Source organism: Lepisma saccharinum, chromosome 25, assembly GCF_977018435.1.
Source record: "Lepisma saccharinum chromosome 25, izLepSacc3.1, whole genome shotgun sequence".
NCBI lineage: Eukaryota > Metazoa > Arthropoda > Insecta > Zygentoma > Lepismatidae > Lepisma > Lepisma saccharinum.
In genome coordinates this window covers 55,176,706-55,201,928 of record NC_139253.1, presented here as the reverse complement: position 1 = coordinate 55,201,928, position 25,223 = coordinate 55,176,706, and the positions used below count along the sequence as shown (strand labels likewise).

At 38.0% G+C, this 25,223-nt stretch overlaps 1 protein-coding gene across 3 annotated transcripts in view; it reads left to right on the top strand.

Moving 5' to 3' along the window:
- The window catches only part of Ctps (CTP synthase), a 126,966-nt gene that overhangs the window by 30,574 nt on the left and 71,169 nt on the right, over positions 1 to 25,223 (top strand). For all 3 annotated transcript variants that reach the window (XM_083111339.1, XM_083111338.1, XM_083111340.1), the window contains exons 5-7: positions 11,485 to 11,616; positions 17,112 to 17,276; positions 20,792 to 20,946. In XM_083111339.1, coding sequence (XP_082967465.1) covers positions 11,485 to 11,616; positions 17,112 to 17,276; positions 20,792 to 20,946 — 452 coding nt within the window. The remainder of the gene's footprint in view (positions 1 to 11,484; positions 11,617 to 17,111; positions 17,277 to 20,791; positions 20,947 to 25,223) is intronic.

Sequence of the window (25,223 nt, the reverse complement as noted above, 5' to 3'; positions counted from 1 at the left end):
TGTTTATATCCTGATATAAAATGGATTCTCTCTGTATTCAGGATTTCTCAAATAAATAAATAAAATAAAAATAAATATTTTAACAGTTTTCTAGATGACTAATTCTAAGCAAGTAAGAAGAAGCATGTTTTCCTTTATGTCGCTTTCTAATGTATCAGAGAATTTTCTTTGTTTAGTTATATTAAACGATTTAAAACCAGAGAATACTCTATGTGTTTATCCAGACAAGTTGAATCATATATGTATGCACTGCTCACAATAAATTTTACATCTGAAAATTAGCACCTATTTTAGCACCTTTTTTGTACAAAAATTGGCACCTTTTTTGCACCTTTATTGGCAAATTTTTGCACCTAAAATTCCTAGCTCTAGTCATCAGTCACTTCCTTATGTGGGGGAAACCATAGTGGCACATCATAGTTTCAACTGGGATGATCAATTGATACAGTAAATGTTTGCATGCTTAAGCATTACAGTAGAGAATTGAGTACAGTTTAATGAAATGTAAATTGTAGCATTATTAAATCGGAACACACTTTAAATGATTTTTCTCATTTCTCATCATAGTGGGTTACTTGCCATGCTTCATGCGCAAAGCTCAAAATTATAGTTGATTCAAAGGTTTGAAAATGTCAAAAATGATCAAAATATGAAAGTGTACATATACACTGAATTTACTTGACTACCCTACACCCTTAAAAAAAAAGTAAGGAAAAGAAAAGAAATACCTATACTGAAATTGTGGTAGATCATGAAGGTACATGGGTATAGAGCTCCTAACCAGACATAAATAACATTTATCTTGCTTGGGCAAGCAACCCATTATGATGAGAAATGAGAAAAATAATTTAAAGAGAGTTCCGATTTAATTATGTCACAATTTACAAAACGTACAGGAGCATTATGTACTTGCTGTATAATTTGACAATAAAATTAATAAAATATGGTGCATGAGTTAGGGTGGATGGGCAGGGAGATAAGTCATTTATTTAGTGGCCTTGATAACTGCTTAAAATTTAGATTCATTTTCCTGTAGTTTACAGTTATTACAAGCATAAGAAAACAGTTTTTCGTTGTGATGTTTCAGGAAAACACACGCTCCCTTCATCAGACATTTATTTTCATTTTGACTAAAGATACAGTTATAACAATGGTTAGCAATTTTTTAAACAAAATGAATCCGTTATATAATGGATGTTGTCAATGTTACATTATTGTAATATGTAACAGTATTCACCTAACTGTGAAAATAAGCAGTCTTGTTTTATTTTTATTTCAGAAAAAGAATAATTTGATCACATTATTTTTTATTTAAAATTATGAATCCCAAATAACATCAGGTAATTCAAAGTCGTCATTGTTTTCACAAAGTCTGTTGATGTTTTCTGTTACATTAAATAAAAAGATGGTGGCTTACTCCATTTGTGAAAAAGAAAACTCCATACTGGATCTATGTTACCATTTATTTATTCCAATGTTCTTCTGCAATGAACGAAGCTTCCCAGACATTCAACTCTATTTAGAATCATTTAGGTAAAATTCTTTCTGCAGCTATAAAACTTGTGAACAAAATTGGACAAAGTGTTTCAAGATGGTGGATGAAAAACTGATTTTCTCCATGTTGTAGGCTCTATGCTATGCTCTAAATTTTTTTTCTTCCCAAAACTGTCTAGAATACATTTTCGAAGTATAAGAGATTCCATTGGTCCACAATTTTGCAGTAAAACTTTTAAAATAATAATTCATAGCCTAGGAGAGGTGTGGTTGTAAAATCAGTTGCAATTTTTATAGTTGCAAGATAACGTGAAGAATTGGTCTCACATTGTATTTGAGAAAAATTGGTCACTATGTTTAAAGCTAGTAGACTACAGACTGGTTTAACATGCCTTTGGAGAGCTTTAAATTATGCTCATATTTGACTAGGTTACATTTCGTAGTTTAAGAAAAACAGGCCTCCGCAAACAGGCATCCCTTGAGTTTTAAGTTTTTAATAAAACTCTGTAATATAGTGTGTGTTTTAGGAAGGGTGGGGGTAAGTCACCAATTTTGAGACCACGATAACTGCAGCAAATGTAGAGGTTTTTTAGCTGAAATTAATCACAAGATACACCCCGGGAATGATTTTGGTTTCATTTGCATGTGTTCAAATCATTTCAAGATTGTGGATGAAAAATGTATTTTTCTTATGCTGAGCTGGATTCCAAATTCTGATGACACTTTAAAATGCCTAAACTACATTTTTGAAGGTTAAGAAAAGAAATTATTTTAAGAATATTATGGCATCACTCAAGTTATAGTTTGAGAATTAAGTATTTTGAAATATAGTGCATAATTGGGGAGCATTTCGGACCAAATTGGGGATCACTAATGTTTTAGACCATGGGAATTGGCATTTTCATAGCAGCTAGATTTTTTTGAAGATGTATGAGGTATTAAATTTGGACAAATCAGCCACTCAATTAAATATGGCAAACTTATAATTTGGCATGGTTAATACATGGAGGAGGTATTTATGCTTCAAACATCCAGACAAATAATGGAAAAACACAACTGTGATAAACTGTGAACAAACTTTATTGAAGAAGATTTAAAACATTGTGTTGCATATTAATTTGGAATTTTTTAATTGTCTGTGGCAGCTTGTAAGGAAATGAAATACAAGAGATAAAAAATATGTTTGTAGCTGTAGCATAATTCATACCAATAGAGGCACACCACTGCATTCACTAAATAATTTGTTTCATAAACTGACGTTCAGAATGGAATATTCACTTATAGTATTTACTAAAAATGCACTGCATCTTGTAAAATGCATACTTTAACATTCTAAAATTTGGGTATCGTTTCAGGGGGAAGAAAGTAACAAACCTGATTGATAAAAGTAAAAGTCTCACTGTATAAAAGTTAGTTATTGTTTTTTTTTCTGGAATATTGGTTCCAGCACTATTCATTGATTTATTATGTTACTTGTTAATGTGTTCATCATAACTACTCAAAGTTGTGTAGTGTTCATAATGATGCATCCAAGTATGTATACACACAAACACACACATATTCATTTCTCTTGTTTGATTGATTGATTGGGTTTATTTTACTTCTCTTTTCTGCCACATTTGGCTAATCGCGAAGATGAAAATGAGTGATGATATGATGAAATTGATGAAGGGGGACACAAAAAATATCCATGCCCAGGCTGGGATTCGAACCCAGAGCCCATGGCACCATAGGCATTTCCCTTGTTAAAAGAATGTTATTAGTCCTCACTTGTAATACGGTGCCAGTACGGAGTACCATTGTAGATTGTTAAAAATATAACACATTTTGTACCCTCCCCCCCCCCCCCCCCGGTACTCTGAATGTTGGATACACCAAAGTATGTGCCTCTTCAGGGAATGCAACCCTGACACTGATCACAAAGCAACAACATTAACTGTTACACCATCCAGGAACAGTAGAATCAAACTGTTACATAAATATTTTACAACCGAATATGTTAACAGAAATGTTAAATAGTTTTTTTACAGTCAACTGTATCCTGTCCAACTATCTCTGGAGCAAGGCCGTGCATAGCATCTGAGAAGGGAAGGAAATAGAATGGACAGAACAAAGCAGTACATGCTGCTGCGTGGGCTGGTAACTGCAGTCACTTACCGCCCCTCCATGCAATCCAGTTCCCTCTAACATGCTCATTGGTGGAGCCGTCTCCTGTCACTACTTGCGCAGAGACTTATTTTTGTTCGCTTGCTCCAGACATGCCTGGGACAGGGTATAAAACAATACAAATTGAATGTTATGATATATTACTACCAGGGAAAAATGTATTTTATTTTTAAAATATATATTTATTTTTTATTTATTTATTTATTTATTTATTTATTTATTTATTTATTTACTCAGAGTTTCAGATACAGTCTTATTTGGCCATTTTACACTGAAACATCATAAAGTAGAAACAAAAAATAACAAAAGATAAAAACAATAACAAGATGGGATAGATTTACATGTTCTTCGTCAGTAATATACAAAAATTTTGTTCTGGAAGGAAAATATCTACATTCAGGGGAAGTTTGTTGTAGATTTCTGGGAGCCTGTAAAACAAGGAGCGTTGTAGAAGGGATAGCCTAGTGGTTGGGTTGTGGAAGAGTTGCAGGTTGCGCGTTAGCTTTTGGGGTACCCTAAGTGTGAATTCACTGATTAGGAGATCTGTTCTGAGTTTGCCATTTATTATCTTGTATAAAAATTTCATGTCAGCTAGATCCCGACGAAAGGATGGAGTGTGAATATTCAGAGCAGCCATGGTCTCTGATTTGGATACATGTCGAAAGGAAGGTATTCTATGGCGAACAATTGCAAGAAAGAAACTGAGAACAGAATCTATTCTGATGAGATTGGTTTTTGAGGCCATCGCCCAAATTGGGGAACAGTATTCGAGGATGGGCGAGATGAAAGATTTAAAGAATAAAGCAAGAGATGATGGGTTTTGAATTTCGCTAAATCTGTATAGAAGACCGAGAAGGCGCATGGCTTTTTTAGTGGTAGCAATAATATGATAATTAAAGGAGTTTTTCATCCATGATAATACCTAGGTCCTTTTGGGTGGAAACGTTTTGGATTGGATTGTTTTCAATAGTATAAGTAGACACCACTTTGTTCTTTTTTAGGGAATAAGTAAGGAAAGAGCATTTCTGAGGGTTTAGTTCTAAATTCCACTGCCGACACCACTTAACAAGTTCTGTGAGAGCATTTTGAAGAATCATCATGTCATGATGCGATGAGATCTCCTTAAAGAGTTTACAATCATCCGCAAACAAAAGTATATTGATAGGGAGGGAGGACAGTTTTTCAGGGAGGTCATCCATGTACAGAAGGAATAGGAGCGGCCCTAAGACACTCCCCTGGGGAACTCCAGACAAAACGGGAAGAAAGTTAGAAGAGGTACCTGAAAGAACAACACGTTGTTCACGCTCATGGAGGTAGTCCTGGAGTAAAGAGAGAAATTTGCCATGGATGTTAAATCTGGATGATAATTTATGAAGAAGAAATTTATGATTAATTTTGTCAAAGGCTTTCGAAATGTCCAAATATATGGTGTCAAGTTGGGAGTTATTATCAATAGCTCTGGCAGCATGCGAAAGTAAGACGGAAAGATTTGTTAGGCAAGAGCTGCCTGGAAGAAAACCATGTTGTGCTGTGTTGATATATGGTGACGTAAACTGAAGTAACCTGTTTTTGATGATTTTTTCACAAATAATTGATAGTGGCGATAGAAGTGAGATTGGTCTATAGGATTTTACACATTTTTTATCTCCAGTTTTGTGAATGGGCACAATGTTGGCCCGTTTGAAGTTTTTCGGAAACACACCCTTAGAGAAACATTTGTTGAGTAAGGCAGACAGAGGAAGAGCCAAGGAGTCGGCAGTTTTACGAAGGAATATTGTGGGGATTTCATCTTGACCTAGGGACCGGTGGAGGGGCAATGAAGCGAGAAGGTATTTTACTTCCTCGGGGGATGTTTTGATTGAAGATAGCGTGTGAGGACAGACAGCATTTAAGTGGGGGAGAGGGTCGGAAACTGAGGGAGGTGAGAAGTTCTGATGAAAAAAAACATTGAAAAGTTCGGCTCTTTCTTCTCCACTAGCAATGTCAGTATTGTGAACAATTTCTTTAGGTATACGTGGGCTTTGTTTTCTTGAATTTAGTAAAGTGAAGAATCTCTTCGGGTTTGTATTACATTCGGTTGTTATGTTATTTATATGTTCACTATATTTTTTTCTGAGTAGGTATTTTGAATGACGTCTGATGTCACAATAGGTACCGTGAGTGTGAACATTAGGGTGCTGCTTCCATAGGTACCAAGCCTGTTTTTTATTTTTTAACACAAAGAGAACTTCTCTGTCGAACCAGACGGGGTATTTGGTAGATCTCGGTCTCGTAGTGGGCACGAAGTCCTTTATCGTGGCATGCAGAATTTCGACAAAGTTCTCAAATGCTTCGTTCACTTCCTCTTCCATCAACAAAAACCAAGGGTAGACATTGAGCGCCCGCTGGATGGCATTCCATGGAGCTTTTCGCCATAGGTGGCGGGAGGGTTGGTTCTGCTTGACGGATTCCTTGTCTTTCTTCGTGGTAGGCAGGTGCATCGTGACGTCGAGTGAGTCACGGTCGGAGGTTAGAAGATTTTTTCCTGTAGTTACCTGCATATTAGGCAGGGTTGCCAGTACATAGTCAAGGTTGCTGTCACCACGTGTTTTACGCAAGTTGAACTGGTTTAACCCTATTCCGTGAATGAACGTATCAATAAACCACTGATCATTTTGGCAGTTTATAGTTCCCGTATTTGGGCTTTCCCAATTGATGGACAGGTTGAAATCACCAAATAACATAATATCACCACTTGTCATTGCTGCTAATACCGAATCCCTGCAGGCTTCGAGGATGGAAATAGGAGAGTTCTTATGTGGGCGGTAATACGATCCAATAAGAAGTTTTTTGTTTTTTTGAAAATTGAGTTCTATCCAAATAATTTCACAATCCTTGATTAGGTCTCTTCGTATTTTACAATTCCATTTAACATTAACGCAAATCATCACTCCTCCACCACGACGACTTGCACGGTCATTTCTAAATACATTGAAATGCTTTAAAAATGGAAATTCACTATCCATTACCGTGTCGTTTAGCCAAGTTTCGGTGAAAACTAAGCAGTCATATTGCAGTAGCTCGCTTAAGTGAATGTCACAGTCAGAAAGTTTGTTTTTAATACTTTGCACGTTCTGGTAATATACGGAAAAAACAGCATCATTTCCTTGTGAGGGTCCCGGGTTGACATGGATGTCACCGCACAAGAGCACGAGGCACAAGAGGTGAAAGTAACCGAGAGTGGATCGCTTACCTTGCGGTCGTTGGTCCTCGGACGTCCGTAGTCCCATCGTGGCTGCGGTCAGGCCAGAAGAAGTTCCAGCGGCCGGAAAAAGAAAGTTCCTATATCCTATTTTCCACGTCTCCAATAATGAGCCACTATTGACCATAGTTACTTCAGAGTTCTGATTCACACGTACGTGGTATTGAAAAACACAAATGAAGCACAACACCAAGAAAATAAAACCACAATTTGCAGAGCGAAGAAACACGCTCCCAGTACTATCCGCCATCTTGAAGTGTTATATATATTTTCAAACAACCTGAAAAAACCAATAAAACCCAGTTTTGCCCATTTGGGGGAGGGGGTTATCTGAAAAGAAAAACACGAAAAAACCACCTGGGTTGAGTTTTTTTAAAAAAAAACAAGCATAATGTCAACCCTGTATTGTTTGTGAAGATTCAGTTGTGTTTAAGGGAAAAAAACATGGAACTGTGTTTCTTAATCTATCAGTGTCACATGCTGAACAATGCCCACTCTAGACCATATATGTTGTACTGCCATCTATCTAAATTGTTCAGTCTTTTACTCTGTATGATTTAAATACAGCATGCTTCTGTGATTTTCATTCATATTCTACAACTCTTTTAGTTATCACCTAAATGAACTTGTTTAAAGTAGACCTGTTGCAGTTGGATGCTATTGAAGATTTCATCTGCATTAAAAGAAAGTATCAGTTTTAATTTTTCTTGATCATTGGCTTTTCTTCCCTGTATTATATTTTGAAAAGTTAAGGAAATGTAAAACTTTAACAGTATATATTATATATAATTATATATATAGTGGTAAAGATCAAGACACAATACATGCTGTAATGTAGATTTTCCAAATAGGATGTAAATTGAAGTAACTCTTGAAGCTTTTCTGGCGGCGAATGATGAAGATATTCTCTCGGGATATCAGCCAGGTGATTTCTGGACAGGCTTCCGAGCTCTCGAGAGCTAGCGTTACTCTCATCTTCAGGGATTGAAGTGCAGAGAAAGGTTAGGGTATGGTTATGTTTGATGTGGGAGGGGTACGGTGCAGGTGGTGGCCCAATCAGGTGCTGTCTATGACATCCACGCTCGCAGTGGACTATCGCTAACCAGGCAGGGTCCAGTTCTAGTCCCGTGTCCCTGTTGAGGTTTTTCTTTTCCCCATGAATGGCTATTGCTTCTTTGATGATTCTGTCCCAGTAATTGGATGACTTATTGATGATCTTTTTGGTTGTGAAGTCGATTCTATGGCTCTCTTGGATTGAATGTTCTGCTAACCCGGATTTTTCTGGGTGAAAATTCTTGATGTAGCTGGCATGTTCTTTACATCGTTGTTCAATTGTCCTCCACGTTCGCCCGATGCAGGCTTTGCTGCAGGTACAGACAATACAGTAAACCCCAGGTGTCTTCTGTTCTAGGTCATCTTTAGGGTTTCAAAGTAGAGTTCTGACTTTCTGTGGTGGTTTGTAAATCATCTTAATGTTGTGCTTTGCAAGAATGCGGCTGATGACTGTAGAGAGGTTTCCAGTGTATGGGATGATGGCTATCTTCTTCTCTTCTTGGTTGTCTGGAGGTTCCGGGTTTATTTGTTTGTTGTTCTTGTGCATTACTCGCTCTAGTGTTTTGCTGATGATGCCTTCTGTGTATCCATTCTGTCTGAAAGCTGTGTGCAGGTGTCTTATTTCATCTTGAAGGTGCTCTGTGTCACTGATGGAGATGGCCCAGTGAAACAACGTAGAGAGTATGGTTGACCGTTGGACTGGATGCTGAAAACTCTTGGCATGTGAGTGGGCTTCCTGTATACTCTGTGTCCTAAGGTCTGTCTGGTTTGCGTGTGATTAGGATGTCCAGGAACTATAGGCTGCCGTTGGTCTCTGTCTCCATAGTGCATCTGATGTTCGGGTGCTGGTTGTTGAGATGGTCCAGGAACGTCTGTAGCGCTACTTTGCCGTGCGGCCAGATGACAAAGGTGTCGTCTACATATCTGTACATGCAGTAGGTTTCTGTGGAGCTGAACAGAGTGCCTCATGTTCGAAGTTCTCCATGAAGCAATTTGCTATTGTAGGAATTCCAGCATGTTTTTCAATGAGTCCGTAACAACAGCAATTTTCTCTGGACATTACCTGGAGGGAGAGAACTTTACCTATGTGTAAATTAAAGTTCAAGGAAATTACTAGTGTTTGAAAGGAAAGTACTGAGAATATTGGACCAACTATAAATATGGGTGTTATGTGGAGAATTAGAACAAATATTGAACTGAAAGCATTCACTGTCAATAAAGATATATTAAATTATATAGTATCTCAAAGACAGGGTGATTAAGAAAATATGTAAATCTAAATGTATATACATAAGTACAAGATCTCTTTAAACACTTACTTTTAATCAAGGGTTCCCAGGTTCGATACCCAGTTGAGACACATTGCGCAGTAGTTCAGATCCCACTTTAAACTGTGGAACCAATCCTGATTAACCTGATTAACAATTTTAATCAATCTAGAAAAAAACAAATAGTAGAAGGGAGAATAATACAAGAAAAATATGAAATTATCCAGGTTGTTGAGAAATCCAATTTTTTTAAAAAAAACTAAGATAATAGTGAATTTGAAATTCTCTTCTACAATCATAAATGTTTCTTTTTTATACATTTCTTGAATCATCTCTTGATGTGTGTGTGTGTGTATATACACACCGGGTGTCCCAGAAGTCTTTCCCTGATTACAAACTTTATTCATATCCGCTATATTTAAGGTAGAGATGTGAAAGTGGTGCCAAAATGTTGGAAAACTAACCAAGTTTTTTTGTTCCAGGTTTCAGTAACATGGCTGTATTGTAGCAGTGTCACTGCCCAGGAAACTGGAAATGTTCACAAATCAGGAAAAAGCTCAGTGTGTCCCCTGGTATCATTAGGCAACAAAGCCTGTACAATTTGCACTTTGTATGCACGAAAAAATAAATGTTTGTGTAAGATATCATAAAGATAACTTTTTGGCTGATGTTTTACGTTGTTTGAAATTGCTGAGGTTGATGGTTCGGCCACTTCTCGGTAAGTCAGCAACAGATTCTGTGGTCTTGAACTTATCATACCATGACTTAATGCTCTCGACATCGGGCGGCATCTTTCCATAAGTTGTTTGAAAGTTCCTCTACACTGTTATTGGTGACTGGGTCTTGTGGCACACTGAGATTTTTCCTGATTTGTGAACATTTCCGGTTTCCTGGGCACTGACACTGCTACACTACAGCCACTTTACTGAAACCTGGAACAAAAAAACTTGGTTAGTTTTCCAACATTTTGGCACCACTTTCACATCTCTACATTCCATATAGCAGATATGAATGAAGTTTGTAATCAGGGAAAGACTTCTGGGACACCCGATATATATACATACATACACTATGTTGCCATTCGTCACCGGGCACCCCTCAAAAAGTGCTCGGGATCGTCTGTACACGTCATACAACCTTTAAAAGGCGTTGCCTGTTGAGAGTACACTCAACAGCTACAGCAGTTAATATGGACAGACAACACGAACTGAGTGAGGCAGAAGGAGAGATGATCATTGGAGCCCACAGGGTTGGGCATTCGACCTGTAAGATTTCCAACAAATTTCAGATACCCCGGTCAACAGTGAGTGATGTTATCATGAAGTGGAAGAAAGATGGGGTCATGACATGATGACCCAGACCCAGTAAACCAAACATTTTAACGGATCGTGACTGTCGATGCTTGAAACGTGTGGTGAAGTCAAACCGGAAGGCGTTGTTACAGATGGTGGCACAGGAGCTTTGGTCAGCTTCCAGTAGTGCTGCTAGCACTTGGTTTTCATGGTCGCGCAGCAGTACACAAGCTGCATATCACAGCCTGCAATGCGATCCGTCTGTTACAGTGGTGCAAGGAACGCTGCCATTGGACTCTCGAACAATGGAATTCCATCCTATGGAGTGATGAATCGCGCTACCAGATGTGGCGGTCTGATGGACGTGTGTGGGTGTGGCGTATGCCCGGTGAACGCTGTTTACAGGACTTTATCGTAAAGGCAGCCAGGGGTATGGTGCTGATCACATCACCCCCAGCTTGGCCAAGATCAAGAAAGTGTGGGGCCCTAACCGAACACCCCCTATACGCCTTCATGGCATGGTGCAAAGCACAGGGGAGCACTTTACTTTACTTTTTTTAGAGGTGTCCATACACCATTGATTTTTTATCCTTTAGTTCTAAGGAGGCTCAATATGAAAATCTGAAATTCTACTTGAATTTTTTCTTAGTCGTAGACTAGCCATGTTGATACACTGTATGTACATTTCTGCAGGCAAGTTTCGAATTCAGTACATTCTGAAAATTTTATAATCCTCATAATTAATTTCTCATGTAATAGTCCAATACATCTTCCAGAATGCACAATTATCTTATTCAAGTGGCATGATGTAAATGTTACTGTCTGCCATTCTTAGCAAACTGAATGTTGATACTTTGAATGAGGATAACATAGGTTGCATTTAACCATGTATTTTTGTAGTTCTTGCAAATCTGTTTTCTGTTTGCGATTTATTATTAAATTTATTGAATATGGATTTATATTTCTGCAGGTGTGTATAGTTGAACTAGGTGGCACAATTGGTGATATAGAGGGGATGCCATTTGTAGAGGCCTTTAGACAATTCCAGTTCCGTGTTAAAAGGGAAAACTTTTGTTGTGTCCACGTATCTCTAGTCCCGCAGGTAAGAGGCAACTTTTAAACTTTTTCACCCTTTTATGTTTGAAGTACATGGTTATTTATGTCAAATATGTAGGTAAAATTAGAGTGAAACCTCTATTGTATACTTTTCAGGAGCTCCTTGCAAATAAACTGAAGAGCAAAACATGTAAAATGTAAGAAAAAATTCTAACATGTTATGACGCTGTGACTGATTATATGCATCATGTACAAGTGTAAAATCTTGGAATCCCTGATGTATACTCTTCAAGGAAATATCTAGTCATACAAGCTGAGAAATTATTCTTAGCTGCTCAGACTGACATGTTGTCCATAATCAGAGGCAGATATTTATGGAGATTCATTTTACTGCCAGTGGAGATTGTTAGAATTGTTCAAAATAGAATTCTCTTACAATTGATACATTTACTCACATGAATATTATGATCCACTAATATAATGATTAACACAGGGTAGAGCAGAAACATTTAGACGATTTAAATTTGGCATCATATTGACATCTTTGCAGGTGGCATGATGAAACATACATCCCTGGGTAGAACGGTTTAAAGCCTTCAGTTGTCATGCACCATTGGTCAGAAGAGCATAGAGTGTTTGTTACAAATGTTTTTTTGAAACAGTGACACTCCTACTGTAGCATAGTGTTTTTTGACGACATTTTGACATTGGAAGAAATGGAAAGAAGCCAACATTCCAAACAACATTGAATTATGTTACACAATTCAGGACTACTGTATCCATTGTCAGCTAGAGCCCTCCTGGTTGCTCTCGAACTGTATGAACACCGGAAAATGTGTACTAAGTGGCAGAAGCATTTCAGCGTAGTCCTCAGCATTTCCACGTTTCCACAACAAACACTTTATGCTCTTCCGACCAACGCTGCATGACGACTGAAGGCTTTAAACTGCTCTATTCAGGGATGTGTGTTTCACCAGGCCATCTACAAAGATGTTGATATGGTGCCAAATTTAAATCGTGTAATTGTTTCTTCCCCACCCTGTATTAGAGATTCAATACATCTGGTACATTCAAAAAAAAAAAAAATATTGCCCACGATACTTAAAAAAAGGCTATTATATTATGGTGACATGAGAGTCACTAACTCTTTTTTTTCTGTCAATATTGACGGTGTTTATGTTATGCCACAACTGAAGCTGACATACAACTTCTTGTTTATCAGTAGTGTGGTTAAAGGCAGAAACATAAATATACATGTCATTCAATATAAAGTTATGTATTCGTTATGAGAGACCAATTTGTTTACATTTTTTACTTTGCTTTACTAGTTCAGTTTTCCCCTACATTTTCTCTTAAATTGCATCTCCAAACTGCACAAAAACCCACAGATGAGAAAGGCCAAATATATGCTAGCATCCTGACTTTCAGCATTATCTACCCTCTATAGTTTCCATCACAGAAGGGTACTTGTGAATTTTGTAATCCTAGTGAATATGGCAAGTCCAAATGAACAAGAGAGTTGTTTAGGTACCCCCTCCCCTAAAAAAAATCAGCACATAAAATTTGATATAAGATGAAACATTCATGATAATATGTAATTGTGTTCATGTTTTTCATATAAGATCCCATTTTGTGATTGTCGTGATTGTTTCATCAACAGAATATTAGTCAAAACGTATTTCCCAAATGTTAAAGTAAAATGAAGTGTTTATCAATAATTTTGTGATTACCGTGATCTCCATAATTACCTGCCTCTGCCCATAATCAGATTCATCTTTGAGCCTGGACTGCATTTTTGCAGGCAAAGAAACCCTTAAAAATCCTTGCTCTACTACATGTTAGAAAATATTGGCAGCAGTATACTAAGAAAGTATAAAATAGTCATTATCAGGAGATTAAGATGAAATAAATATTCTGTCGTAGGTGAATCACCTGATGATGGGTTTCGATACAGCTGAAATATAATGTAGAGAAAATCAGGTAATGTGCCATAAGTATGTTACTTTAAATAAATACTCACATAACAAAAACATGTGTTTTACAAGGTGTAAATTATGCAAAATGCACAAATGGTGGATTATATTCACAATTACAATCACAAAAGTGTATATTTTATATTCTGATTGTCTCATCTGAAATTATGAATATTTAAGAATAAAACTGGCAAATTAATATGGTGAAGTTCCAATGGAATATTTACATGTTAAATCAACTACTTGTTTTTTTTTCTGGTGGCCCCTGCCAATTTCCCTAAGACTGTGTATTATTATATTTCAGTTATACGATTTTCAGATTCACAATTTTTCCAGTTATACTTTCAGGATTTTAGTCTCAACAAGGAAAAAGACTGGACCTACAGTTTAAAGTGGGATCCGAAGCAAACAAAAAGAAAGGAAAGTTTTTCCAAGCAAGTTTCCCCCTCCCCTACTTCTATCTACTAGGAAGCGTGGGTAAAGAAGTGTGTGTGTAGTGATTGAGCTATGTCATTTGTACATATATGTTTTTGTGGAAGGAACAAAGACACCTGAGTCACACTTTTATAATGTGTTAAAACACTAGAGAAAGCATCATTTAGTGACTATCGATTTGGCAATAGTGCGCTTGTTCACCGATCGTAAAGCAAGTGTTCAAGGTTGCATGGTGAATGAATGAGACTGCTTTAAACGCAAGGAAGAGGGGAGTTGCTTCTGGCAACTGTTGTCATCGGCAGGGCTTGGAAAACTTATAAAGCGGGGAAACAAGAGTTACGGTAAACATAAGATCAAGATAAAGGTCTTAATATTTAACGTGTTTTTTTTGTTATTTGTAGGGAATTGCCTCAAGGGATTAAGCTGATATACCTTGCTTGCACCCCCCCCCCCTGCCTTCACTGTCTATTTCTCGTGATTTTGTGAATTTACAATAATTATTTACTGCAATACAACAAACTTTGGTGTATATGTAATACTCCTTTTCTTTCTTGGTGTACTTATTTTTGCCATTTTAATTATCTTTGAATAATACATTTTTCTCAGTTATAAGTTTTTTTGACCACCTGATCTCCATAAAACACATAACTGAGATTTCACTGTATCTTCAAAGAAAAAAATATTTACTGCATACAGTACCTTCTTTTGACACTCTGTACATTAGTTTTTTTTCTGTGTTATTTACTTCATAATTTTAAGAAGGGTGTTTGTCTTATTTTTCTTTGTATGTACAGTTTCAAGTTTTGGTATGTAGAGTATATATATATATTTAGCCAGTAAATAATCTTATTATATTTATTGATACGAGTGTTGAGGCGTAAGTCACTATTTTTTTTTTTTTTTGCACAAGAATGCGTGACCAGCATGAAAATTCGAAATATAGAAAGGAAGGGGGCAGTCTATGGTACAATGGAATGTATGAACTATGCAGGTCATGTGCATCAGATGCAGGATGGGGAAGGGAGCAAACAACTATAAATTACAGTATTGTGTTAAATGTATTTATTAGTCAGAAATCATGCATTAGTACACTCCACGGCAAGAAAGAATCACCCCTAGTAATAAAATCTAATATTTTCTTTGAAGCAGTATGTTTTATTTTTTTTGTAATTATTTTGACAATTGTACATACTGTCAGAGCTGCGGCTTCAGCACCCCTAACCAAGCCTCAGCCCCCTCTTAACTCCCCCCTAGATTTTTTTAGTATGGTAGACACATTTTGACCGAAAACTTAAAAAGTAAAATTTAAATTTTCCATTATAAATTTCCATTGGGACAAGTACAATGTTCAAGTTCTAGTTCGGTTAGATTGCAATTACATTATTACGATGTGTTCTGAAATCAAGGGGTCACTGATCATTCGATACTAAGTCATATGCCAATCATGAGTCACCAAACTTGCTACGAAATCTGCTGCCTGCCTGGTAGATGGACGTATACAGTGGCTGTGAGATTGTTCTTTGATTGTTGTTGGCATATACAGCTGAATGTGTTCAATTATTAGCCTCTGTAAATCGTATCAATATATTTCGGAATAGGTCTAACAGGTGTGAATTTTTATAATAGGACGACGTTCAAAAACTAAAGAAGCATTATGTTTCCTTTCTGTTTGTTAGTTCCTTATTGGAGTTCCGACAATTGCATGAGAGTTAGAGATGTTCCTTCATTGGCTTCATCATTATATTTATCCTTAAGTAACTAACTTCAGCATCCTTAAACCCGAAGGTTTATGGCTTCAGCAACACAAGCCTTCATATCCTTATCACTGTAAATATTCGAGAGGGAGAAATACGATGTTAAGGAATCAAAGAGTACACAAAGTACCTAATTCCTAAATGCTAAACATTGGAAAAATTGATTGATTTGTTGTTCACTTTATGTACAGGAAGGCTAATCGGGACTGGATGTACAGTTTAAAATGGGATCCGCCGAACCACTACATGCCTCCACCAGGTATCAAACCCAAGACCCCTTGATTACAAGGCGACGATGTTACCAATTGGAAAAATGAAAATTGCCTTCCAGCTTCCCATAGTCTAGCGTTAAAATTGCTGCCTTGATATCAAGGGGTCTCTGGTTCGATCCCCAGTTAAGGTAATATTTCATTAAGTCGTTCAGATTCCACTAAAAGGGCTTCCCAGATGGCATAATCAGGGGGTCTCGAGTTCGAGACCCTGTGGAGGCATATTGTACAGTGGCTCGGATCCCATTTTAAATTGTAGGGGGCAAAGGCAGTATATTTCCCTTTGTCCTTTGTAGATAAGATTTAGCATAGTGCAGGGCCAAAAGTGGCGAAAACTGGGGGCAACTGCTTCTGATGAAGAAACCTTTCAGCGAGGTTATGAAACCAATCCCAAAACAAATGTAACAATTAAACTATACATCAGACCAAACAAAGATAACTAAACAATAACGGAAGGCAATAAAGCCCATAAAGCTTAACAATTTAATCAACTAACCACTTTCTTTGTTAATTTCTTCATTATTAACTTCATTGTTGGTGTAAGTAAAATATCAGAAAATATGTACACTATGTACAATTGTCAAAATAATTACAAAAAAATAAATAAAACATGCTGCTTGAAAGAAAATATTAAATTTTATCACTAGGGCTTGTTTTTTGCCACGGAGTGTATTAGAGGAACAAAAGAGGGCATTATTATTATTCCTCACAGATTCCGCCAGATCCCTGTGGCATTCTGTCTCATTTCTTCCCCAAATATAACTACTTTGATATACAAATATTGTTTACGCTGGGTCGTGTCCATTCTGCATGGCGGTTAACTCATCAATAAACTACCACCATCCTGTTTGCAATAACCATACATCACCCTGGCATCTAGTGACGTGTCCACATACTACAGGTGCCACACACTCCGAGACATAGGATCATATTCCGTTAACACCATTTATCTTTGAGAAAAAATAATAGTTATAGAGACTTACAGCTCAATCCTCATATAAAAATAGTTAGTATTAATTTTTGTTTTCAGTATATATAGGTGTAATATTAGTTCTGCCTATTTTGTGTTTATCAAAACTAAAAATCTAACACACTGTTCTTCTGTTGCAGCCACGATCCACAGGAGAACAGAAAACTAAGCCAACCCAAGCTAGTGTTAGAGAACTAAGGGGTCTAGGATTGTCACCAGATCTAGTGGTTTGCAGGAGTGAAAATCCAATTGGAGATGCTCTAAAAGAGAAAATATCAAATTTTTGCCATGTTCCTCCAGAGCAGGTCAGTTTAAATGACAGTCTTTTTGTTGCAAATTAGACAAACTTGTCCCATTTGTGCTGTAGTACTTTTTATGTATCTGTCTAAAAAATACACTAGATCAAAGTTGCATTCCATGCCATTTCAACCAATTTTGAATTGATTTGCCACTTCACCATTTTTAAAAATATGTTGAACCTCAAGAAGTCTCACTGTAGTGCAAATTTCACTTCCAGAGCATCAAACTCAGAAGTTTAATCATTTTCAGACCTTCTTGGCTTTGTTCAGTAAACACTAGAAATATTTAAAAACACTAAGTTGCTGACCAAGGCAGTTTATTAAGATAAAAACACTTAACAGGTAACGTTTCGTCCCTGTATCAGGGTCTTCCTCAGATGAAGAACTAAACTAGAAATATGGTTCATGTGTTTTGCCCACTTTGGATATTTTGTGCTGTGAAGATGGGAGATTATGAACAATATCCATTGGATTCATTGTAGTCTAGCATGGGAACTACAAGGGTTGCTGGAAAAGATTCTGCAAACTACCACCAACAGTGCCGCTAGTGTTCCGCTATTATAAAAATCTGAAGAGTAGACGTTTTTCATGTTTAAATTATATTTGATTGTTTGTTTAAGCCTATTTGTTTATTTTTCACAGCAGTTTGAAGTAGTAGTTTCGTGTGAGAAATGGAAATTTCTCGAACACTTTCGGGCAATGATTTTTTATGATTTCAAATGTAGTTTAACACCGAAACAATGCATCGAGCGACTTCATTTGGCTTTTGGGGATGAAGCACCATCCAATAGGACTGTGTACAATTGGTTTTCCAAATTCCATCGTGGTCGGACATTTCTCAGTGATGAATTTCGTGAAGGTCGTCCATCCACGTCTGTTGTTGCCAGTAATGTTGACGCTGTGCGTGAAATGAGATATCGGCATGTGACATACCGTGAGATTCGCACATTGACATGAAAGCAATACATACGATTTTCCATGCTCATCTGAACGTACAGACACTTTCAAGCCGTTGGATCCCACACAACTTGACCGAAGCCCAAAAACAGGCTCGTGTAAAGAAATACTCAAAAAATTCAACCGAGGCAAGTCAAATTTGGTGTACTACATCGTTACAGGGGACGAAACTTGGATCTATTCATACGAACCCAAAACTAAACATCAATCCACTGTTTGGGTGTTTCAAAATGTGCCGAAACCAACAAAAGTTGTTCGTTCGAGGAGTGCTGCAAGCAAATGATTGCTTTTTCTTCGGTTAACAGGACATGTGGCAACAATAGCTTTAGAAGATCAAAGGACTGTAAATGCTGAGTGGTATACAACAATGTGTTTGCCAGAGGTCATCAATGAATTGCGTAAAACAAACCCAAATCGTTGCATTATTCTTCACCCCGTTAACGGCAGTTCCCACTCAGCACACCAAACTGTTGATTTTTTGTCCAGTAAAAATGTCGAATTAATGATTCATTGTCCGTACTCACCTGATTTATCACCTAATGACTACTTTTTGTTTCCACACATGAGAAATAGGATGCGTGGTGAGCGATTTGTGTTGCCTAAAGCAGCTGTTGATGCATTCCGAACAGCAGTTTATGAGGTTTCATCTTCACAGTGGAAAAATGCTTTTAAAATTGGTTTGAGCGTATGCAAAAGTGTATCGATCTTAAGGGTGAATCCATTGAAAAACAATAAAGCCATTCCCAGAATTTCACATGTCTATTTTCATATTGATTGCAGAAACTTTTCCAGCAGCCCTCGTACTAGTCTGTAATAAAGAAAAAGAGTATATCTAAATGAAATGCTTTTTGAATCTCTTACATTAGAAATTAAGAACAGAAGTTACAGTGATTTTTGTAAATGTCTGAAGACCCTAAAATCACTGCATATGACCAATTGTAAATGGCTGTCAGGTCCAAACTCAAAGTTTTTTTTTCCAACCCATACTCTATGTGATCAGAAGTATCCAGACACCCAGCTGAAAATCAAGTATATGTTTGGGCTGCCCTTCATCTGGAACACTGGCAGTCAATACGGTGTTGGCCCACCCTTAGCCTTGATGACAGCCTTCACTCTCGCAGGCATACATACTTTCAATCAGGTGGCTGAAGGTTTCCTGGGGAATGGCCGCCCATTTCTTGCAGAGCGCCAAAATGAGAAGATGTATTGATGTGGGTCGGTGTGGTCTAGCAAGAAGTTGGTGTTCCAAAACATCCCAGAGATTCAAATCAGCACCCTGCACAGGCCAGTCCATTAGTGGGATGTTGTTGTCGTCAAACCACTTCCGCACAAGCCCTGCAGTATGGACGGGTACTCTTGTCATGTTGAAAGGCACAATGGTCATCTCCGAACTGGTTTTCAACGGTAGGCAGCATGAAAGTGGTTAAAATGTCAATGTTAGCTTGTGCCGTGACATTGCCACATAAAGCAACGAGGGAGGCCAAGCCCCCTTCAGTAGAAACATGACCACACTGTAACCCCACCACCCCTGAATTTCACTTTCTGCACTATACAGGCTTGTAGATGTCGTTCACCAGCCATTCGCCACACCCACACCCACATTGTGTACCATGATTCATCACACAACGGTTTTCCACTGGTCTATGGTCCAATTTCGTCACTCCTTGCATCACGCAAGGTGGCATTTGGCATTTGCCTGTGTGATGTTTGGCTTGTGGGCAGCTGCTCGGCCATGGAAACCAAGTTGCCACACCTCTCGCTGAACAGTCATGGTGCATGGAGTAGATTCTGATGCAGCTCTGAATTCCTGTGAGATGGTGGCAATGGATGATTGACGATTATGCTGTAGGACCCTCTTCAACACTCGACAGACTTGGAGGTCAACATGGGAGGTCGGCCTGCATGCTTTTGGGTTGTACACGTCCCTTCACAGTTCCACTTCACTATAACATCGGAAACAGTGGACCTAGGGATGTTTAGGAGGGTGGAAATCTCATGCACTGACTTCTTACACAAGTGACACCCAACCACCTGACCACGTTGAAAGTCCGTGAGTTCCTCAGACCATCTCATACTGCTGTCTCGCGCTGTTTGCAGTCTACTGAGATCGCTGACCATGTGGTAGATGGCAGCAGTACTGTGTCGCCCTCTATGATAAACACACGTTTCGCAGTGTGTCCGGATACTTTTGATCACATAGAATAGAAGTTGTCACATAGAGTAGAAGTTGTAGGGTATCCATGTAACATCATAGACCTTCATGGAACTTTCGAGGTTATTTAGGCATACAACATCAATACATGAAAATATACGCTTTGGGAATACACATGAAATACCAGAGTCATGTGGTATAAACTGTTTTGTGCCGTAATTTCATATGCATTTATTTGAGTTGTATATTTATTTATTGCACTATGTTGGCCATTTGTGTTCTTTACATACTAAGGCAGTCATGTAATTAATTTTGCATCAAGAAGTTAATGCACGAATAGGACAGGTATGATTTTCTTTTATTATTTCACAATATTATACATTTTATATTATTTTTTTATGTATATTTATAGGTCATTTGTATCCATGACTGCACATCAATTTATCAAGTCCCACTTCTGATGGAAAGTCAACGTATTGTTGAGTTTTTCAATGAACGTTTACAGCTGGGAATCAAATTGCCTCGGCCAAGATGTTTTATGAGAAAATGGAGAGCTCTAGCCGAGAGGTACAATACTTTTTAATATGCTTGTTTTGTTGTTTTTTTATTAGCTGCAAATATAAGTTGTCATGTATGCACAAAATGTTGCATCAAATATATTAGGGTGGATCAAATGAAAACTTTGGCAGTCAGTGAGTGCTTCACCTTTGCCAGCAAAGAAGAGCAACGTTGTGTGATTAGTTTTTTAGCAGAGGAAGGAGTTGGACTTCGCGAGGTGCAGCGGCAAATCAAGGCAGTCTATGGAGAATATGCTTTGTCATTGACCTGTGTGCAGGGCTGGCACAAGCGTTTCTGCAAGGGACGGGAATCTGTGAAGGGTGATCAGCGACTTGGTCAAGCTCACGTCGTCATGATGGATGCTCTGGTGGAACAAGTCGACCGGATAATTTACGCAAACAGGCAGAGTCAGCATCAGGGGCATCAGCAAGGATGCAAGAGTGAGTTTCGGTTCCATATTTACCATCCCATAACATGGGTACCTGGGGGAAACCCTGGGGGGTAAAGGCGGTCAGGGGCATAATGCTGATCACATCACCCCCACTCACGACCGGATCAAGAAAGTGTGGGGCGTTACCCCCACACCCCCTATATGCCTTCATTGCATGGTGCTATGCACAGGGAACACTTTACCTTTACCTTTTTATGTACCATCCTTACAGACATATTGCAGTACAGGAAAGTGAGTGCCGAGTGGATGCCACACCATCTCACATATGATCAGAAGAGCCTCCATATGGGATTATATATGCAGCATATTCTGAGATATTGTGCCAAGGACAATTTCCTGGAATGGGTTGTGGCAGGTGACGAATCTTGGTGTCACCACTTCCAACCCGGAAGCAAACGACAAAGCCAACAGTGGAGACATTTGAGCTCTCCTACCGCCAAAGAACTCCAAGATGGTGCAGAGTAGCGGCAAAGTGATGCTGACATGTTTTTTCGATCATCAAGGACCCGTTCTCCATGAGTTCGTGGACCATGGTCAAACAATCAACGCTGCTTGTTACTGCAGTACCCTCCACCCTTTGCATGCAGCAATCAAGGCCAAATGGACCAGCCTGTTGTCCTCTGGAGTGGTTTTGCTGCATGACAATGTGCAGCCACACACGTCAACTGTTACAAAGAACACGTTGGCGACATTTGGGTGGACAGTGATCTATCGCCATGCGACTTCCATATCTTTCGTCCATTTGAAAGTCATTGAAGAGTCGGTGCTTCCACTCGGACAATGACGTCATGGACAATGTTCGCAACTGGTTCCGATCTCAGCCAAAGGAGTTCTACGAGCAGGGTAATCACCACTTGGTGAAACAGTGGGACAAGTGCTTGTGTAACTTTGGAGATTACGTTTGAAATAAACCTTATTGATTTCAATCTGTGGCCCCTGTTCTATTTTCATTTGATCCACCCTCATAAATAAACATGCATTCAGACGTTTCGATTTAGTTGGGACAGTCCATTCCTTTTAATCCATGTCCCGCTCATTTTGCCCATTCGAGCATTATTCGCTCAAGCAAAGCAGCTCTAAATTCTGTATGCTATCTAGCGTCATCCGTGCAAACTATTTGATGCTCGAGCGAAATTCTTTCACTGCAGCACTCTAGTCTTGCACAATTGCAACAGTAGATTGATCTCGAAATTACAGTAATATTTGTCAATCTTTAAGATAACATCCTATCAAAGTATCTGAATGCACCCAGATATTAACTAAGAAATATTAATATGCACAATCATAATAAACTATTAAAATCTTATCACACTCCACTCACATTCCCAGTCTTCCTTTTAAAATTTACTTTGGTGGATATTGAAATCTATTAGAGGGTCTTCAAGCCTTTGATGATTTTCTAATAGATTCTTTCTGGCATTGATGTAGTTTGCCATTTTGTTCAGTAGACAATGCTGAACTGCTTGTGATCTCAAGATCTGAAGTCAGGACTCTCAGTCCACACCGTTGATCAGAAAACTCAAAAACAATGCACCATCATCACAAAATCTCCACTCTACCTAAATCTTTCCAATTCCGATTATCCCATCTGAGCATAAAGGAAACTTAAATTAAACTTTGCCACTCACAACTACAACCCAAGTGAAATAACTTCCTTTCATTTTTCTCTTCAAAATTCTCTTCATATTCAATATAATGTCATGTTTTTGTTTATCCTTATGTTATTTCTCCATGTGTGGAAGCCTTCTGCAACAAGGTGTCCCGAGTTTGATACCCGGTGGAGGCACATAGTGGTTCGGATTCCACTTTAAACTGTAGGTCCAGTCCCAATTAGCCTTACTGTGCATAAAGTGGACTTAAAACACCAAATCAACCAAACTTCTGCAATGACTGGGTGACATCAAATTGCAAGTTCTTATTTAAGCACTTACAGACTCCATGATATTTGTTAGTCTTAAATCTTGGTAAAAATATACAAGCCACAAGAATTGTATAGTGAAGTTACAGCTACAATTTCAAAAATGTTGTATAAATTTTGTAGGTAACTACAGTAGCACACTACTTCCAACCAGTGCATAAATGTGAAATCTTTCTGATGATCAATGAGCTGTTCTTTGTCAATCACAAGCAAACAATATTTGACATAACAATAATGTAATTATAGTTTGCCAAAGCAGTTTAAATATTTCCGTGATTGGTTATTTAATCTGATATAATCACAGAACACCACAAAAAGTATGAAATCACAAACAATATCAAACCTAATGTTTTGTCATTGCACATTTAACAGTAGATTAGCCTGTAAGTGTTTGAATTGAATTGCACGACTCTGAAACCCCAACAAACTCTTTGAGAATCATAAACTCTCAAATTTCCAAAACAAATTCTTAGACTCCATATACTGTAATATACTTCATCACAAATCTTGCCTTCAAAAACCACTTTTCATCTAATCTTCTTGCAGTGATGTAGCAAAGTTCTGACTCGCTAATATTGTTGTATATAAATATAAATTCTGTGAAATTCTGACAATTCTGTGTACTAATTCATAACTTCAAAACAATTAACTTCTTTCACATGATAGCATTAGTGTAATCCTGCTTCCTTAGCTGGTTTCAAAATTTTAATGACAATTCATGTTCATTTCATCCTTTTACTGACCATGCCATAATGATGAACGATGAAAAAGTATTCTTGTTTTTTGTGTGCAAATCGTTTTATAAACTGCAATTATTATTACACACAATCCGTACCTTTGCCATCCACTCACATTAGATCCATATTTCTAAATTCCACAAAACAAGAACATCATCATCCTTCGCTGCTTCCTGCCTCTGACTGGGTCGGCATAGAAGTCAAACTTCTCAATTTTCTTCTGGTCTTCCACCATTCCTCTCTTTCCACCATGTTCCTATCTTGTCCCTCTCTTTCCACCGTGTTCGAATCTTGTCCTCTTCTCCTAACACACTCCACTATCTGCTCTTCCCACCAACATCTTGGTCTCCTCTTTGGCCTTATTCCCACTCCTTGTGCATTGTAAGCTCTTACTGGCAGTCTTTCTTCACCCATCCTCTTCATGTTTCCAAACCATCTCATCTATGCCTGATCTATTCTGTCCTGAAGCTTCACCACCCACACTGTCTGTCAGATCTCCTCATTCCTTATTCTATCTCTTCTAGTCATCCCCAATATATACTCCTTAAAATTTTCATCTCCTCTGCCTGCATCTTTCTTGCTCTGTGATTGCCCAAGTCTCTGCTCTGTACGTAATTATTGGCACATAGTATGTGTTATATATTACCTTCTTGCATTTCATAGGTACATCCCTGTTCCATATTAATATTCCACATAGTATGTGTTATATATTACCTTGTTGCATTTCATAGGTACATCCCTATTCCATATTAATCTTCGAACATTTCGAAGAGGACCCATTTGTCCTCTTCTGTTTACCTCCTCATCTATTCTTCCACTTCTCTCAATTATGCTTCATAGATAATTGAAACTCTGCACTACCCTCAACTCTTTCGTGTCCACCTTTATTCTTGGTACATTTCTGACTCTGTTTCATGTTGTTATTAGCACCTCACTCTTTGCTGCACTGAATTTCATTCCTGTTCTTCTGATTTCCTCATTCCAAATATCAAGCTGTCTCTGTACTACTTCTTCCCTGTTTCCCCACATTACTAAGTCATCAGCGAACAACATGGTGTTCATCTCTTCCTCTATCTTCTTCCCCAACCCTTCATTAATTGCATCTATTGTAATTATGAAGAATAGTGGGGAAAAAACACATCCCTGTTTTAGTCCTTTACTTATACTGAACCACTCCGTT